Source organism: Salvia splendens, chromosome 21, assembly GCF_004379255.2.
Source record: "Salvia splendens isolate huo1 chromosome 21, SspV2, whole genome shotgun sequence".
Classification (NCBI taxonomy): Eukaryota; Viridiplantae; Streptophyta; class Magnoliopsida; order Lamiales; family Lamiaceae; genus Salvia; species Salvia splendens.
In genome coordinates this window covers 22,468,117-22,486,915 of record NC_056052.1, presented here as the reverse complement: position 1 = coordinate 22,486,915, position 18,799 = coordinate 22,468,117, and the positions used below count along the sequence as shown (strand labels likewise).

Sequence of the window (18,799 nt, the reverse complement as noted above, 5' to 3'; positions counted from 1 at the left end):
TTAAAAATCTTGTGGTCTATAATTTGTCATGTGTAATTTTGTTTTTTATTTTTTAATATTAAAAAGATAATATCAACTATTAAATTTATGATTAGAAACACAGTGTCAATATAGCGTATGAAATACATCAACATGAAGGCATGACAATGTCAACACAATTTTATGTTGACATTCTACAAGCATTATATTGATATATTATGTAAGTTGTATTAACATAAAGTTGTTTCTTAAAGAAAACAAAAATTAAAAAAAATAATAATAATTGTGACTTCCAAACATATACATGTAGGATCTCGTTGAAATTCTTATAAAATTATCTTTAATTTGATATATGTTGTATGAAAATTAATTTAAATTGAAATAGTTATATACATTTAAAGATTTGAAATATTTTTTAAAAATTAGTTATAACTATTTTGTTGTTAATTGACTCAATTGATATTTTTTTGTTGATTGTATTGATACTCAAAGTTAAATTATTTTACCCTTTGATTTTAAGATCTAATGGATACCATTTAGTTGTAGTTAACAATTTAAATATGAGTTAGCAATATAACACACCCCTTGCTCATATGTGATGGAGAACATATGAGAAATGAGCGAATCGGATTTTGTTTCAAATTATTGTAAAAATTTTGATATAATTGTCGATTTTTTGTATTTAGAGTTTTGTAGGAAATTTAACTAAATCTAATACTAATACACATGAATAAACTACAAACTACTCAGAGCTAAGGATTTTTTATAACAAAATATGAAAAAGACAAAGAGAAAAAAGGAAAAGAAGAAAGAATGATGAAAAGAGTTTACGTTTAAGGGTGTCCACTATGGGGTGCCCGCGGCTATAGCTGCGGGTTGGGGCGGAGGGCGGGCGGGCTATAGTGGAGAGGTTGTCCGCCCGCGGGCGCACACCGAAATGGGGGCGGTAGGGGGCAGACGGGCTTCAGCCGACTCCGGGGCGAGGACGCGGCGAAATGGGGCGGACGCGGCTATAGGCGCGGCGCCTATAGTGGCGGCACCGACCGCTGCGGCTATAGCCGATTTTAATTTTTTTTTTTTCATTTCAATTCACCTATAAATACACCCCACTCCATTCATTATTTTCACACCATTCCAACTCTACATCTATAAAAATTTCTCTCACTACAATTTGAGGTCGAAAATGAATAATTTGTGTAAACATGTTAGTGATTTGTAATAGATTAAATGTAGCGTGTAATTTTAATTTAGTGTGTAATTTTAATTGTAATTGTAATTGTAATTTTAATTTTAATTTTAATTCTAATTCTGCTTCGTATAGTCGTGTTCTTGTAATTACGTATAGCCCGATAAATTTGTTCATAATTACTTGAAACATTATAAAATAAAAGTTGATTAGAATTTGGGGGCTATTGGAGGTGCCCACTATAGTGGCTGACACAAAATTTTGGGGCTATGGACAACAAAACTGGGGCTATGGACAAAAACTGTGGCAGGGCTATTGGGCGTATCCGCCTTATAGTGGACACTCTAAGGCATCCACGGGTGGCGCGCTGGCCGCAGTCGCGGCGACCTATAGTGGGAAAAGCGTCCGCCCCGGCGTGGACGCTTGGGAGGGGGCGGAAGGGCCATCGCCGAGTATTCGCCGAGGACGCGCCGGTGGGGGAGCGGCGCGACGGTCCGCCGGTTTTTTTTTTTTAAATTTATTTTATAAACTATGGAGGTTTAATTTTGTGCAAAGTTATGGAAACAAAATTTGGGGAAGATGAAGTGAAGAGAGAGATAGAAATTTGGAGAAGATGAAGTGAGGAGAGAGACGGAAATTTAGAGAAGATGAAGTGAAGAGAGACACGAAAATTTGGGGAAGAAGAAGTGGAGAGAGAGTGTGTGTATTAATTTATGTGTTTTAATTTTTTAAGACACAAAATTGTGTGGGAATAAATTATGTGTTTTAATTTTTTTAAATTAAATTATGTGTATTTTTCTAATTATTATAGTCCGGTTATTTTTTTTTTGTGGAGAAGCGGTGGAGAAGAGGCGGCGGATTCCGACTCCGCCACCGAGCAGATGGTGGCGGTGTTTTTATTTGTTTTTTTAAAATGTTCGTTGTATAATTTTCCCGTACCCATAATACAACGAATATTTGGTCATAATACTTTTTTTAAATTTTATTATCTCGTTTTCTAATTATTTACAGTCCGATAATTTTAATTATAATTGAATTAAAATATATAAAAGATATAAATTGAAATGTGACAAAAAAAATGCCACTGTTCATGTGATTTTTTTGTGTCACAAGTTAGAAGTGGCTCAGGAAAAAAAAATCGACTTGCCCAGGGAAGGGGAAGTGTCCTCCCCTATTGCGGATACCCTGAGATCAAGCAGCGTCTGCTTCCTTCCACATCTCAACCCAATTCTTCTGCAGCTGTTCAAACCCTAGCAACGATCCCTCCTCCGCCTCGTTCAAGCTCGTCGACAGACTGCCGTAAGCAATTCCAAGCGCTGAAGCTCCGAATGTAAAAAAAGTAGTCACAAATGGCAGCCATTTCGGCACGTTCCACGACCCATTCTCTATCACCACATCGAAGCCTTTCAGCAGGGCGAATCCAATCGCTAAAGGCACCCCGACGGAGGACAAAATTCTCTTGATCATCCTCTCCCACACCGCATCCGATATCTTATCCTCGTCGTCGTCGTCTCCGCCGCCGCTATTCTCGCCCTTTCTCGAGACGGATTCGCCGCCATTTGGTATGCTGGTGAAGCCTTTTGCGCCGCTCTGGAGCTGCCACTTCCGCGCCGACGGGAACGGCGTCTCGGGGCGATTAGTGAGGAGGAGTCGGTGGATCTGTGGCCATGGGCTTGGTCTCGTAATGTGGGATGGTGCTATCTGTTGGAGAATGGTAAGAGTTCTCATATCTTTACTGTGAAATGTGTGTTTTGCTTTAAGGATTTTTTTGGTGCGTGTGTGTTGATTTTAGTGATTAGAAATATCTTATCCACAAAAACGAATGGCTGTGTAGTCTTGTAACCGAACTTACAATTACTACTCCTTCAGACGCCATTTTTTGTCTATTAGCAGGAAAAGGAGATCCTCCTATTAATTTAGTGGTGGCAAAGGATATTTTTGTGTTATATGGAGTAGTAGTTTATTTGGAAAGGTAAAATGTTTAATTAATTTTTTTGTCTGTAAGTTGGATGAACTGCCTTACTTCTCGGATAGGTTTGATATGGACTGTAAACTTTCCAGATTCATGCTCAAATCAAAATTTTCTAGTTTTATAACAAACACATAAAATCAGTTTTCTCATCCCAATTCTCCAAATTTCACAGTTTTCATTCTCCAACTATGTTATGGCCTTGACACTGAGCCATATACTGAAATTGTGGTATGAGTTATGAAAGAAGCCAAGAAAGTAAAGCTATCTGCTCAAGTCAGTAAAATCACAAGATAAAACATTGTGTTCTAACATTATAAAAGTTCAACTGGAGAATTATATAAAAAATTGAATCATATGCTGCTCTAGTTTGTACAGGAGTGTGCATAATTGAATGTTAGACAGCCGAAGCATATTTTTATCCTATGAAAGTGCATTTAATGAGTTGATGATCAATGTAGTAATAAGGTTGAATCAATGTTGAGTATCACAGTATCACTTATTTTTTCCGGCATACTTTGAGTAGTTAAATAGTACTCATATGCATAATGCATCACAGTTAATCTGAGTGTAGGCCAAGGGACTAAGGGAGAGACATGATGAGGGCACAAAATCTAGCTGAATTGAAATACTTGGCCTGGAAATAGTGGTGACTAAGTGTAAGGAGAAAGCTGTTAAGGTATGCCAGTTCATGTTAGAAACTGATGGATTTTAAGTACACTATGATGCAGTTTATTCACAGACAGCATTAGATTACTTTTGGTTTTGTTCAAAGAAAGAGAAACATCTTTAGCCAACCAACCTTCCCCATATACTAAAAACTGGGCAGTAACTTAGATGGCAACAACTATGGTTGTGCTAGTCAGCATGCTTATTGCTTTAATTACCCTATTTTTCTTTAGTTTTTGTCATAATAGTATGTAAGTTTTACAGTGCTACTTTAACACATGTCCAGTGGCATGGGTGATTCAATCTAAGTTGATAATTTTTTCATCACAAAGTCGTGACCGTACATACAAATGTTGCCATGCCCTGTACACTTTATGCAGAGGAGTCAAAGATGTTTGATCTAGTGTAATCATGTAGCTGGTGATATATAGCAAGCTTTTAAGTGGTGAGTTATGTTAGTTGGGCATCGACTTAACATCTGTCCTCGCTTGTTCCTTTTCTCACTTGGTTGTACACCTCATTTGCCTTCATGAAAGAAGGAATTTGATTATTTATATGAAGTGATTCAAATGAGTTAGTATAGATTATAGAAGCATACACATGTGGAAGTTATAATTTGATATGTTCATATCTAAATGTATCATGTGTAGATATTTCATCTGATTTGTGATCAATTTATTATGTAGATGCGTCTTATGTCAATAGGGATGGAAGTAATTGATTTGGGCTAAAACTCTGCTATATTCCGCCATTCATAGACAGGTAATTCCTGTATACAACAAATACAATGGGAGATGGGGAACGCATAGTGATTACTCTGGTAGCGCATTGCCACTTACAAGTAGAAGATTTGGTTTAGATGATCAAGGAGTGTGATCAATTTGTAAGTGGGGCAAAACATGTGCATCCAGTGAGGCTTGCAGACGAATCAGACAGTCATAGGAGAATTAATAATCAATTCGCTGCATAAGAAACATATCAATTCCCTCTAATATGTAATTATGTGCTATATGTGTTTTAAATGCTAATTTCCAAGAGAATCAAGCACCCTCTGAGTCTTCTAATTTGATTTGGATGACTCTTATGGTCATAGGCTCAGATTACTTCAAATTACCTTATCTGGAAACATGGTATGAGCTATCCATTAAGACAATACTGATACTGTGGTACGAGTTACTATTAAATAAGCTAATATAGTTAAAATTGTATACACAACACACATACAACAATCATTGTGCTCTACTGCTCTATTAGAACAAGATCAGTTTGATGATTAATTAGAAATTGAACTTTATGCTTCTCTAGTTTGTACAGAGTTGATTGTTTGGCTTTGGCAGCAGATCTAAGCAGATTATTTCATATATATTGACTAAACATTTACATATGGAACAATTCACTCACAATTTTACAGTCAGGATGCCAACCTGCTTATTTCAATATTAAGAAGACGATAAGTTATGGATGGTCAAGCCTTCTAAACTTCTCGTATGATTTTCGTTGAGCCTGCATGAACAAATTAATGCTCTAAGAAGCTATGCTGCTTAAAACCATTATAATTGTTGTTTTTTAATGAAAAGTTTTGGAGTTGATCAATATAGGGACATATTTGCAATAGTGAACTCTCCATTTTACATCAGTATTTCCTGAGAGCCTAACCTGATTGTAGATAGAGGGAGATCCCTGAGGACGCTTGATTCCAGCTGGAGAAGCCGGTGCAGAGTTCCCAGTGGACGATGAAATATGTGGCCTGCTAATAGGCGACTGAATGTAGGGAGAGAGGGGGGAGCGCGTCATAGCTGTCTGGTGGTATGAAAATGGCGTTTGATGGCTTGAAGAATAGGGAGAAGCTGTTGGGGTACGCAGCTTTCCAGGAGATTGTGATGACATTTTTCCATTAGTAATCAGATTGATTTTAATTCTGTAAAACAAAGATGAATCTTTAGCCAACTTCCTCTGTACTGAAAAATAGGAATTTACTAAGATAGTCATAACTTACTGGTTATGCAAGTCAACATAATCATCAGTTTCATCATATATTGGTTCCTGCAGAAGGCAGAAAGAGGCATATCAGAGTTAGTGCAGTTAATCTGGTGCTAGTCGAAACAACAATATTTCACTTGAAACACGACCTGAAGTAGTTCTTCTAAAACGTCCTCCATTGTTATTATGCCAAGAACTTCTTCATCTCTATGAGGGATAGAAACTAAACAATCGACATTAATGGTTCTGTCTGTTTGTCTCTGTGCCGAATTTGATTTTGAACTTGCACACTCTATAACATCATTCAGGGGAGTAGTGCTCTTAACCACTGCGGCCATATGGCTTTGCCCTTTCTGGAATTGGTTTAGTATGTCGTACAGTGGTAGGCACTCATGAACTCTGCAAAACAAATCACTTCTCAGGATGAACTATCCAAGAGGTTCTTAGTCATAAGATCAATGTATGAATCATCATACCTTGGTATTCTTCTTATGGTTAGATTTCTGATTGGAGTCCCATCTTCTGGACGGCTCTTTATTAGATTCTTTACCTATGTCAAGTCGACAGTTTGGAAGTAACAGTATGCGGTGAGTGAAAAATTCCAAGGCAAGATTTGCAATAAAATAAATAGATTGCCTGCTGCTACGTCATTAAGACCAAGGTATAGATCTTTGATGCATGCATTAACCTGAGAAAGAACTATCTATATTAAGGTTATGCATAGGAGTGCATATTTCTTCTACAATTACTTCTTACTTCTTGTAATTGCATGCATTCTTAACAGGCACATAGGAAAGTTTTGTTTGGTCGAACTCACCAGGACAAGCCCAACAATGTTACCCGGGCTTCCCAAGTAGACAGGCACCCGACTATGCCCATTGCTCAATATTAGACCCATTGTGTCACTGAGGAAGAGATCAAATAACCACAGAGGAACAAGAAAAGATTGCAATGGAGAAAAAATTAAGATGCAGGGACATATCATACTTGTCGAGTTTAGCATTAAGATCTAGAGAAAATACTGAAGATAATGGTGTCATTGCATCTTTCGCTGTCTTTGCAGTCAAGTCTAGTGCTCCAGAGATAATGGTTGTTTCATTGTGGGACAATTCACCCCCTTTTCCTGCCTGATTGCTCAAAATTGTTCACATGTAGGGAAAACAGTGAAATTGATGCTGTTATCTACATTGGTGTTTGGTAATGATAATTGTGCAGGTTGTGAGCTTTTAACTAACCTCATTTCCATGCATATCGACAAGTGTTTTCAGCTCCGCACGCCTCAGCAGAGCAGAGTGCCCCTTCCCAAGCAGCAAGTCCAAAAGCTTGTGGTATGTGCAATACAAACCTAACTTATTAGATGGGATATATGTATTTTTGTAAAAGGGAAGATGGGATATATGTTGATTATATAGATAGTCATTAGTTTCTTAGCTTGTGAGTTCGACTAAAAACTTGAATTACCTTACTGATGGGGTATGATAGAGGAAAAACAATTATGACCAGCAGTCGAACCACTACTGATAGCCTGGCACCAATGTTCAATCCGTATCGGGAGCACACAGCTTGAGGGATAATCTGATAAAAATTAACGTTGTTGGTTTCATGTAAAAAAGATGTTAACAACTTTGTGTGTCCTGATAGAAACTACAGACCTCTCCAAATGCAAGTATGAGTGTAACTGAGATTAACACAGCACCCCAGGCGGGGAGAAGAGAGTCGACGAAAATAGGAAGTGCCTTGCACGAATCAGAAACAAACTTGAGTTGATGAGGAATAATTTTCCATGTTAAGACACTATTCTAATGCAAAAAACGGTACTGATGTTTCATGTAACGATGGATACCTCCATGGCTAGGGCGTTACATATGAGGAGTGTGCAGAGCAACAAGTGCTGATTCTTGACAATAGGAAGAATCTTTTCTGAGAATATAAATTAATAAGCCGTTTATCAACTAGATTCTTGAACAAAAACATTTGTATCTAACGATAATTGAAGATACTGACCAGCATTCTTTCTGTCTTCTGGCTTGCCAGCTTTGATGAGGACTTCGAGATCAACGAGGCTGAGAGACATCAGTCCTAGAGTAAGGCCAGACATGAGTCCTGCGAAACAAACAAGCGCGATGCATATCACTAGATACACCCAAAACATTGTTTCACAACATGGGACATCGTTTGCTGCCATTGCAATCTAAACAGGTATGCACTAGATTTGGTTTCGGTTCTGTTATGGATAAATTCTGTTGAAAAGTAACGAGATACTTATATAAGTGGAGGACAATGATAGTGGACCAATTGCGAACACAACAGACAAGAACTCTTAGCTTTTGAGTAAGATTATGATGGTTATTGGGGAATGATGATAGCAAAGGCAATAATCAATAAAAATTTGTGCATTATGCGTGATTAGTGAACTAAACTTCCTTTCTTTACTTTATTTCTACGTTCTTTCCTTCTTTTTTTCTTTCTTTCTCCTTTTTGGTTGTAATCTGTTTGTCTTAGAATTCAAGATGGATTTCCACCACTGTTCCATGTTTTGAATTTATATCTATTTAGGAAAACAAAACGGGGTAAGCTCTATATGATGAATACGGGACTGTTGGATATTGAATGTGAATAATGGGCCGGTTGGGTTAAATCATTATACTAATCAGTTTCCAAGTAGGGTTGCTGACCGACCAAGCGAAAGTTTTTTTTTTTTTTAAATTTAACTCCTATATGAAGGAGGAAATTACAAATAAACTCATATACTAAAGAAAGGAGGAAATTATAACTGATGTCAAGAGGGCTCGAACTCGGCACCTCATACATTAATGTCTAAGCTCCTTGCCGCTAGGACAACCAAGCGAAAGTTTTAGTTCTAGATTCTGACTAGATTGTTTGTTTTTGCTAATGTATACTAAATGGTTTTATTTTCTCGTAGAATTACTTGCAACTGCTCCATGTGGTATCTCGGCCGGTAAGGCATTTGTAAGAATAGAAGACATCTCGATAACAAGTATGCCACTCGATCAACTAGGCCACCCTGAAGGACTTTTCCTATCCTGAGTTTCAAGGCTCTTGTGGATGCTGGATTCTATGTTTTCCCCCTTCACGAGTTCAAAGGCAGGTACCAAGAAAAGCACCAAAGGTATAGTAGTAACTAAATGTTAAATGTCATAGTTATTCTTGGATGTAATAGAATAGAGTCGTGCACAGTTCAGTTTAAAAAAGTAGCATAACACAAACTGGGATATATTAGGTAATTGATTCAGTGGAAATGTGGCTGAATGACGAAACAAAAGGAGTCTTCTTTTATGCAGTAGGTATTCTATGTTTTTTCTCTTGATTTAGGTATTAAGATATTATTACGCGCAGAAAACGCGGAGTACAGGTCACTTGGCTAATTAATTTTGTAGTAACATTTTGGGGTTTATGATTATGAACGAGGTAAGGCTATTTTTTTTAATTATTAGGTTGGGGTTGAGTTACTGCGACCACCACAATAATAGAAACGATTATTGGCCGTCAACATATTAGTTTAAGTAAGTATATATATATATATATACTCCACTTCCTCAAATAACTATCCATGAAATAAGCAATTGTTTATACATATCTCGCTATTTAATTAATTTTTTTACTATTATATACTCCATTATACGAGAGAGAGAAAGAGAGATGGTTATTTGGGCTGAAGATAATAGCATCATTATGATCATACATACATACCTCCACAAACTAAGCGAGAGAGTGAATGCAGGAGGCGGCCTAACCCCTTGATGGGGCTTAGGAAACTGCCAAAGTGGTAATCAATCAATTAAGCAGTTATCGGTTAATTGATAATCCAACCAAATAAGGTCGATTATCAAATAACTGATACAATTAGCTTTTAAGTTCAAAATGCACCTGTAGCTACACCAAACTTCCAAAGTGAAAATTAACATAAATTTACACGAAAAGATTCTCTGTTACACTTCCACATAGTAGTACTGTAATACAGCAACGTTACAACTCAAGTCAACAACAGATGCATTCTATTATATCATCCACAAAGATGGCTTTTTTTATCTAGCGAAAGAAAATATCAATAGAAGAAATTTCTATCATAACAACACTCAGGCCACAGGAAAAGAATGACTTATAGCTAGCTGATTCTTGAACACTAGTGATATACTACTTGCTTCTTCTACCACAAACTAGGGATAATGACCAAGTGTTACCTTCAAACTTCTCATTAAAGACTACTGAATCCTCTTTCGAGTAAAAGAGCTTCGTGTTGCAGTTATGAACTCTCGGGAGAACCAAAACCACCACAATGGTCTAAAATTCGATCACAGATGCAAAATGTTGTGGGAAAGATCTACTCCAAGAATTTAGACAAATATCTCAAAATGTTCCACATCAAAGGAGAAATAAAGAAGAAATCACCATTGTATAAAAAGAGCAAATCATCCACTAAATTCGATTCTCATTCTGTCGCCCATCCCGGCTCCAATTGGTTAACTGACTAAACAATTGGTGTAGGGCGGCGGTTGTGTGGACAACAAACCCAACTCGCATCACCTTGGAAATCCCAAAGTTCCAATCCATCTTCATAAACAACAACTATTTTTATCTATATAGGCTAATCATGAACATAAACTACTATAAAGGTGTAACTATCAATAGCAAATCCATTCTACAGGTTTTTCCTATTCCATTATTCTGAAAAGGTGGAAATGTTTTCATAACTCAGCATCAAGAACATCTATGCTTATAAACAAACGCATAAATCATGAATGAAGTTTAAGGAAAAATTCATAGCAGATCAAGTGATAATACCAGGACAAATGCAATTGTGTGTTCTCCACCGCAAGAGCAGGTATCTGTATCATCCAAAAATGAAATGTAAACCACTATTTATATGAATCAAGATATTCTCACAATCATTTTGTTCTTCTTCCCGGCTGACAAAAGGATAACCTTTCCATCAACAATGTCATCTGCTTCGATCTTCTTTGCCTCACTATCAACTCTGTTATTATTCAAATACAGTCCCCCCTGCTTGAGCAGGCGCCGAGCAGCCGATTTGCTCTCAAGAAGGCCAGTGCAGACTGAGAGATCCACAAGAGATATGTCCAACACCTTATCCTGCGGTAGAGAAAACGATGGCACATCCTCTGCAATACTCTCTATCGTCTTCGAATCCAGCTTTGTCTCAGCCCCGGGCCTCAACGCCTCTGTGGCCTTGAGAGCCTCCGCGAGACCCTCATCGCCGTGGACAAATCGCGTAACCTCCGCCGACAGCCTGCGCTGTGCGGAATTGGGGGAATAGCCAGGGCTCTGCATTTCAATTTCAATTTTTGAAATCTCATCCATGGGGAGAAAGGTTAGAATCTTGAGGAATCTCACGACGTCGGCATCGGAGATGGAGAAGAAATACTGGTAGAATTGGTAGGGCGATAGCAGCGACGGCGATAGCCAAACGGCGCCGTCTTCGGATTTACCGAATTTGGTGCCGTCGCTCTTGAGGAGGAGAGGGAATGTGAGGCCGTAGGCGCCTTCGGTTTGGAGAATTCTGCGGATAAGGTCGGTGCCAGCGGTGATGTTTCCCCATTGATCGCTTCCCCCAATTTGGACATTGACGCCTTCGTCGCGGAAGAGATGGAGGAAATCGTAGCCCTGGAGCAATTGATAGGTGAATTCCGTGTAGCTCATCCCCTGCTCCGATTCGAGGCGGCGGCGGACGCTCTCCTTCGACATCATCGCGCCAACCCGCGCGTGCCTCCCGACGTCGCGCAGGAAATCCAGGAGCTTCACGTCCTTCCACCAATCGTAATTGTTCAAAATCGCGACGGCGGCGGCGGAGGGTGGAGACGCCGTCGGGGGAGAGACGCGTTCGAGAATGGTGAGGATTGAGGCTGAGATTGCGGCGACGTTTCTATCGAGGGATGCGAGATCCAATTGGGGGCGCTCGAGGCTCTTGCCGGAGGGGTCACCGACGCGGCCGGTGGCGCCGCCGACGAGTGCGACGGCGCGGTGGCCGCAGCGGAGGAACCAGGAGAGGACGATTAGGCCGAGGAGATTGCCTATGTGGAGGCTGTCGGCGGTGGGGTCGAAGCCGCAGTAGACGCGGAGGGAAGGGGAGTCGGGGCGGCGGAGGGAGTCGGCGGTGAGGGAGTCGAGGAGGCCTCGCTCTTCGAGGATTTGGACGACATTGCCGCGGGAGGAGTAGAGGCGGGTGTTGTAGCTGAGGGGAGGGAGGTGGCGGAGGAGGAGGGGCGAAGCGAGCCTTGTGGTGGCGAAGAGGAGTGTTCGACAGCAGTTAGCAGGAGCAAAAGCCATCTCAATTCTCGTGAATAAATAAATTAATCAGAGAAAATTGAGATATGAGAAACTCATAGTTTTACTGGTTTAAGCTGGAATGATGTGTGGAAGAGGAACTGAGGAAGACGATGACTTCCATCAACCCTATATCCCTTTTTTGTTTTATTTTGATTTTAGGATGAAAATTTTATATACTCCTACTTAAAATTTAGGGTTTAAAAAATTGAATAATAACAAAAAAAATTAAAATTGCGTTGGTTTTAAAAGGCACCGTTTGGCCCAAAAAATTTGAACTTGGACTAAAAAAAGATCTTATTTTGAGTCCAATAAACACTATCCATGCAAACAATGCAAAATGTTAAGAAAACTAACGGTGTTAAACTAATTTAGACGGAATGTATCAATATGAAATACAAACTAAACATTTTGTATGATCTATATATAAACTTAAAACTTTTTGTACTAACTTGAAACATTTATAAAACATTTTGTACGTGTGGTGTAATTACCCCACATCTTGAACAAAAACGAGCCCAAATTTGATGAACTTGTTGCAGTTAAGGAATAATAAATGAAAGAGATTCAATACTAGATGCTCTGTACAACTTTGGGAAGAAAGAAAAACAGAATGTACAAGTTAAGTCTCAGTTTGTTGAGCTTCTTTCTTTTGCTGAAATTTCTGGGTTCTAGGAAACAGCAGATCATTCAATTGCCTCTCAGCACTATACTCTGAAGACGCCTGCAAACCCATACAAAGTTGATGATGAAAAACGTTATCAGATTCCTATATGTAAACAATGGGAATTTTATACTACCTTTTTCTTAAATGCAAAACGCAATGTCTGAACTTGTATCCCCGAGCAGACTCTTACATCGAACCCAAGGCTATCCACTCCAATCAGAGCGCATTCCTGCCACCATTTTACATCAAAAAAATAGCATGTTTTAACATTCTACAACCATTTAGAAAGTAATGAACCCGTTTGTAGCACAAATTGGACATGGAGGACTTCTCATGCCCAAAATAATAGTACTCCACTAGTAAGTAATTTTTTGTACAAACAGAGTGCAAAGTGCTACCTCCACTTGAATACCCTTGCATCTCCAACAGAGAGAGTTAAGAGCTTGTGTGGTCTTCTCTCCACCAGCTTTGAGGCGGGATATGATCTTTGCAGCAGAATGTGCTATCGCATCAGGTTGAGCTCTTCCAAAATCTTCTATTTCAACATAACTCTGGAGGAACAACATAAATCAACTTATTACATCCAACCTAGACGCAATGAGCTGTGCATCTAGTATAGTACAAGTCAACAAACCAAATTGAAGCATTGAGCACTTTACATAACATTGTGTTCCATACACAAGCTTCTAGAAACCAGGTCATAAGAGTAGGATAATGTGCAAATTAAGTCACGGTGAGAATGAAAGAGTATGAAAAGTTACATTGAAGCATTGAAGTTCCGCTTGCAGAACTCAAGATTGAAGAAGTAAAAAAAGAAAGTAAAATTCAATATGAAATGCCACATATTGCTGGTACAAAAAATTAAACAAATGTTCACCTGATGCCCAAGAGCAGAAACTAACTGAATCTTTATCATCTCAAGCTTATAAAATGCAAATCCATTTCCCACATTTTCATCTTTCTCCAAGTTTTCTGCCCGGTTTGGGTTTTCTTGTGCCACATCTTCATCATGTGTTTGGCCATTAATCTGCACATATCCTTGAAATTGTTGGTCATTGTGATCAGCATCCACATCACAAGATTCAGGACCAGATATCTGCTTTTGGATGACCGAGTGTTCTTCAATAAAGGCAGGTCTGAGAAGACCTTGAATTGCAAGGCCAGCAGCGGGCTGTTCCATAAAATCTACAGGATCATCTGACACGACCTATGCCCAATAATGAAAAGAAGAGAGAATGTCATAGAGGGAAAAATCAGAAGATGTTAAGCACTTGAAAGAGTCCTTAACATTCGTAGACAAAGTCCGAGTAGCAGTATCATATTGAATAAATATTTGCATGGTTGTCAAAAAGCTTGAGTGTGACACTTACATCAGCTAGCTTTTTGGCAAAATACACGGGATGAGAAGATCGCATTGTTTCCAATTTGGCCCAGTCTCCCAGTGAACCATCACTTTCCTCACCCTGATCATCTTCATCAAGAATGGAAACCCAATCCTGAATAATGAACATCACAAAGGTTTAGAGGAAGTTAAATGCAAACACTTAAAGGTGCATAAACCGAGGAGCATATCCTTACCTTTTCATAATTCTCTTCGTCATCATCCGCATCTCCATCTTCATCATCTTCATCATCAAATTCACTATCTTCATCATCCAGCTCATCTATTCCAAAATCAATTTCTGAATGACCTAGTGCTTCCATCTCACTTAACATTTCTGCAGTGTCTAGTCCAATTATGACTTGCTGCAAGGTGCTAAAATCAAGTAAGCCTCAAAACAATCATTTAAGTCAGATGATGCAATGATAAGAAATATATTCAAGAGAACAATCATTTAAGTCAGATGATGCAATGATAAGAAATATATTCAAGAGATGCAATGCCCGTGTAAATCAACAAGCTGTGAACCCTATACAGTTCACTCTGCCCATCCAAACTTATGTCAAATAATACAATGGTCTTGAACAGTCAAGACTGGTCAAGTTCACAAAGATCATAAAAAGGATTTGATGAAAATCTCTATGTGAATCATAAGATCCTTCCAAACATGAGAATCAAAGAGTTAATCTTACCACAACAGTTTCTTCAGAAGTAAGTGTTTGCAAGATGTCTTCATCATTCTTCACTTGAAAGTATATATCTGACCAATAAAAAAATGGAACAAGATAAAGGAAATATTCCTTTCAATCAATAATTTAAAATGCCTACAAAAAAATTAAAACGAGAAAAATGATTCTCACTTCCATATTCATCAGTGACGTAAGGTAAGTCCGGCCAGAAAATATTCTCATGAACTTCCTCACTAATTACACCAGAGAACATCAATGTCGCCTTGCTATTCACCTAATACCAATAAAAAATTCACAGAGAAAGCAAAATCAATCATGACTCATGCCTCAATGACAGATGAGCAATGCAAGTAAGAAAAATGTAAAAAATTATCTAGAGGAACCGAACTTTTACCTCAACTACACATCCACAATCTATAATGGAAACCGAATTATTACCTCAATTATCGTCCGAGTAGTCTCAGCAGGCGTGAGTAAAGCATCTCCCCCACTCTCCAGGAACGCTGACTCACCAATCTCCTCAGACGGATGATACCTTTGCGGCTTCGCATTCGGCTTCACCGGACCGAAATCCGAGCCGGACTGATCTTTCGCAGTCGCCCTAACTCCGGCCACGCTCTTCGCCTTGCTCCTCCAGCTATTTCTACTAACAACCAAATTAAATAGCACAAAATAACTGTCACTTTATCTGCGAAAAATGGTGCATTTTCTGCAATTCAAACATAAAGTAAGGGCACTGAAGTAGTAGTAGCACCTGCGAATAAAGAAGGCGGTGGAGTGAGAGAGGATGCGACTGGGAGATCGGAAGGTGCCGGCGCAGAAAGCGGCGGCGGGGACGGATTCAATCATCAGCATTTTTGAAGGCATCTGACCTCTGGGATTGGAACGTGTGGTTCCATTTCATCCCTTGTTTCCGTTTTATTTCAATAAACTGTTTATAGTATAGTATATTCGTTTTACTATTTAGAGAATCATTAACACCATCCCCGTTTTTGGTCTAAGTACCCTCCACGTCATCATTCCCCTTAAATTTAAGTCTCAGGTCACAATTGCTCTAACCATGCAGGCTCCATCCCGAGCCACAACTATTAAATTGCACTATTAACAATTTACAACCTATTTTAAGCGTGAAATAAAAAACGCCGAAAAATTTAAAACACGGAAAAGTTGTTCTTCATTCGGAAATTGAAAATGACAACATGGAAATTTAAAAATACAAAACAAAAACATTAAAACATAACGTCAATGCTGGAAAACGTTGGTGCGTGTCCAAATCTCTTCAATTAGATCGGCTTGGAGACGAGTGTGTAGTTGTTCTTGGCGCATCGCAGCTGAAGGGGCCATGACATTGCAGATGTCGGGAGGAAAGCCCTGCACGGGCGGGGCGGTGACAGTATAGTTACTCCCGGTGCTGGAGAGCGGATCGTTGCTCCACAAAGTGACATTTTCTTTCTCGTCGTCAACGATCATGTTATGCATTATGATACATGCATACATGTTGTCGGCGATTAGTGGACACTGCCAACCACGAGCCGCTCTCTTCACAATAGCCCACCGTGCTAGGAGGACTCCGAATGCACGCTCCACATCTTTCCGAGCCGCCTCTTGTTTTTGGACAAACAATGCCCTTCGATTTGTTGTCGGACATGTGATAGTCTTCACGAGTCGGACATGTGATAGTCTTCACGAACACAGGCCATCGAGGGTAGATCCCGTCTGCCAGATAGTACCCCATACTATACCGACGATGGTTGGCCGTGAACTATACGTTCGGCGCTGATGCACTTTTTATTAGCACTATAAATACCTGCAAGTATACAGAGTATGAATAGTATAGCTAAAGGTCAGTACCAGATATCGATCATGGGGAAAACAATCACAGACTGACTACCCTCTACTAAAACTCAATTACTATTTGGAAAAACCGAAAGATTTTAAGATTTTTGAAAACAAAAATTTAAAAGCAAATAAACAACTAATTGCAAATAAATTATGGAGATAAAAGTATAGAAATAAGGGAATTCCAGGGATATGCATTCACAGTTATGGTTATACAAATTCCAACTACAATACCCTAGCACAGTTCTTACTTTGATAGAACGAGTCACCTAGTTTATGCTCATGCGATGCAAACGTTGGTTACAAACATTAGGGTTGTCAATCCTAAATACGTAACTCCTAAAAGCTCCTAAGACCCTTGAAAAGTCCCCACTCTCAATTAACATTGTCGTTTTAAAGGAAGCTAATTGTAGTGTCTATTAAGTGGATCTAACTCGCCAACCTCTTCTCACGATTATGTAGCAGGTTATATTAATTCATCACAGAATGTGTCACTCAAACTTGAAGCATTATCCAACAACTTAGGAAGAAACAAAGTAAGAACAAAACGGATATTGAATAGAAAATGAATTGTATAACCATAGTCGTTACTAACACATCCCTAGAATCCTATGAATTTAGTTACACATGATAGAATAATCTAAAGAATAGATTGAAGGGAAAACAATTGGAACATAAAACTAAAACAAATAAAACCCAAAGGTTGAATCCTTGAGCTTTGATGTTCTTCTCCAACTCCTCGCACAATGAATCACTCTAACTTTTAATCTCTAGAAAATATGTTGCAAAAAGAGGATCCTAAGGGCACCCGCAACGCGTCTTGTTGCGGGCTCTATCTCGTCTCGGAGAGACGAGACCGCATCGAGACAGCGTTGCGGCTCCGTCTCGTCCCCAGCCCGTCCTTTGTCTCGCCGCGGAGGGAAGTCTCGCGAGACAGCTCGCCACGCACGTTGGCGACGTGGCGAGCTCCGGTTCGTCCGTGACGCCCACTCGCCTGCCCGCGAGTGGGCGTCGTTTTTATCCGAAAAAAATGTTTTTTTTAAAAATTCAGGAAAAATTCGAAAATAAAAAAATCCAAAAATATATACTAGCCATTTTTTGCAAATTTTTAATTTTTTAAATTTTTTAAAGCCCTCAATCACTTCTATAAATATCAAATCATTTCCACAAATTAATCCACAATAAAAAACTCTTCATTCTCACTCAAACACTCTACATTCTTCATCTCAAAACATTATTCTTCTCCCAAATTTAATCCATTCATGGATCCATTTGAGCAAATGCGTCGAATAAAAAAATCAAACACCCTGAATTTTTAAGTATCGCTGGAATCCACAGACTAAAAGTTCGTCGGAGCTCTCTCCCAAATTCGAAATAAAATCCTTCACCTCCCCAAGTCTATCGATGCGAATTTTTGTTGCCTCGAGCTTTGATCCCACGGAATAAGACGTCGCAACTGATGATATCTTCTTCTGCTTCTTTGAGTTTTGAGATTTTGAATTTAAAGAGAGTGAGCGGAAGATTTTAAATTATGTATTTTTTATTTTTTTAGGATTTTATTAATGTGGTTTTTATTTTTTTAGAATTTTTAAGTTGTAATTTTATTTTATTTAATGAAGTGTGTTTTTATTAATTGAATTTGTTGGAAATAAAAATAAAAAATGAAATTGAATGAATAGTTAAGGGATGAGATGGTTAAGAGATGGTTAAGATATGGAGGGATGCAGATGTTGTCTCTTAGTTAAGAGATGTGGTGAAAAGTACAGTGGGACCCATGAATAGTGAAGAGATGAGACGGTTAAGAGACAGCGTTGCGGATGGCCTAATGATGAAGCTTGAGGGGGTATTTATAGGGGGAAATCTCCCCTTCTCAAATAAGGAAAAATGTTGCAAAATATGGTAAATCTTGGAGAGAAAGTAGGGCAAATTCTATTCGGCGTGTTTTTGTGGCGGACCGCTGCACCTTGGCCAGCGGTCGCCATGGATTGATCCGAGGTTCTGACTCTTGGGTGGCGGTCGTCACGCATGCCTAGCGGTCGCTGGGTGTATCTTCATTCCATGCACAAATTTCCCGAAACGGACCGCTACAGATATGGCGGCCGCTGGTGCCGGCAGTGTTGCAGCGGTCGCTGGTCGC

At 39.1% G+C, this 18,799-nt stretch overlaps 3 protein-coding genes and 1 long non-coding RNA gene across 6 annotated transcripts; 1 reads left to right on the top strand and 3 right to left on the bottom strand.

Annotated features, from left to right (window-relative positions):
- Positions 1-2,181: 2,181 nt before the first annotated feature.
- Positions 2,182-3,040, bottom strand: LOC121784672 (uncharacterized protein PAM68-like). The gene has a single exon (XM_042182873.1). The coding sequence runs from the start codon at positions 2,891-2,893 to the stop codon at positions 2,357-2,359; it is 537 nt and encodes a 178-aa protein (XP_042038807.1). The 5' UTR covers positions 2,894-3,040; the 3' UTR covers positions 2,182-2,356.
- Positions 3,041-4,976: 1,936 nt separating this feature from the next.
- Positions 4,977-12,237, bottom strand: LOC121784670 (tyrosine--tRNA ligase, chloroplastic/mitochondrial-like). 2 transcript variants are annotated; one of them, XM_042182868.1, is made up of 15 exons: positions 10,728-12,237; positions 10,587-10,630; positions 9,495-9,559; positions 7,788-7,886; positions 7,627-7,703; positions 7,436-7,519; positions 7,245-7,358; positions 7,019-7,105; positions 6,771-6,910; positions 6,601-6,688; positions 6,260-6,333; positions 5,933-6,182; positions 5,800-5,846; positions 5,460-5,721; positions 4,977-5,306 (listed from the first exon to the last, which is right to left on the bottom strand). In XM_042182868.1, exons 1-15 carry the CDS (start codon positions 12,087-12,089, stop codon positions 5,259-5,261), a joined length of 2,841 nt encoding a protein of 946 aa, XP_042038802.1. In that variant the 5' UTR covers positions 12,090-12,237; the 3' UTR covers positions 4,977-5,258. The 2 variants fall into 2 exon arrangements, with proteins under 2 accessions (XP_042038802.1, XP_042038803.1); XM_042182869.1 differs by lacking the exons at positions 4,977-5,306; positions 5,460-5,721; positions 5,800-5,846; positions 5,933-6,182; positions 6,260-6,333 and adding an exon at positions 6,334-6,471.
- LOC121784673 lies at positions 6,973-9,108 on the top strand. Its single transcript, XR_006046757.1, has 3 exons — positions 6,973-7,111; positions 7,818-7,982; positions 8,707-9,108. It is a non-coding gene; the product is annotated as an uncharacterized LOC121784673 (long non-coding RNA).
- Positions 12,238-12,609: 372 nt separating the features above from the next.
- Positions 12,610-15,733, bottom strand: LOC121784671 (uncharacterized protein At3g49140-like). Of its 2 annotated transcripts, none has more exons than XM_042182870.1 (10): positions 15,578-15,733; positions 15,262-15,469; positions 14,995-15,097; positions 14,827-14,894; positions 14,332-14,499; positions 14,124-14,249; positions 13,631-13,960; positions 13,152-13,304; positions 12,887-12,982; positions 12,610-12,810 (listed from the first exon to the last, which is right to left on the bottom strand). In XM_042182870.1, the coding sequence occupies exons 1-10, from the start codon at positions 15,688-15,690 to the stop codon at positions 12,709-12,711; spliced, it is 1,467 nt and encodes a 488-aa protein (XP_042038804.1). In that variant the 5' UTR covers positions 15,691-15,733; the 3' UTR covers positions 12,610-12,708. The 2 variants fall into 2 exon arrangements, with proteins under 2 accessions (XP_042038804.1, XP_042038806.1); XM_042182872.1 differs by having other exon boundaries at positions 15,262-15,466.
- Between the last annotated feature and the right edge of the window lie 3,066 nt (positions 15,734-18,799).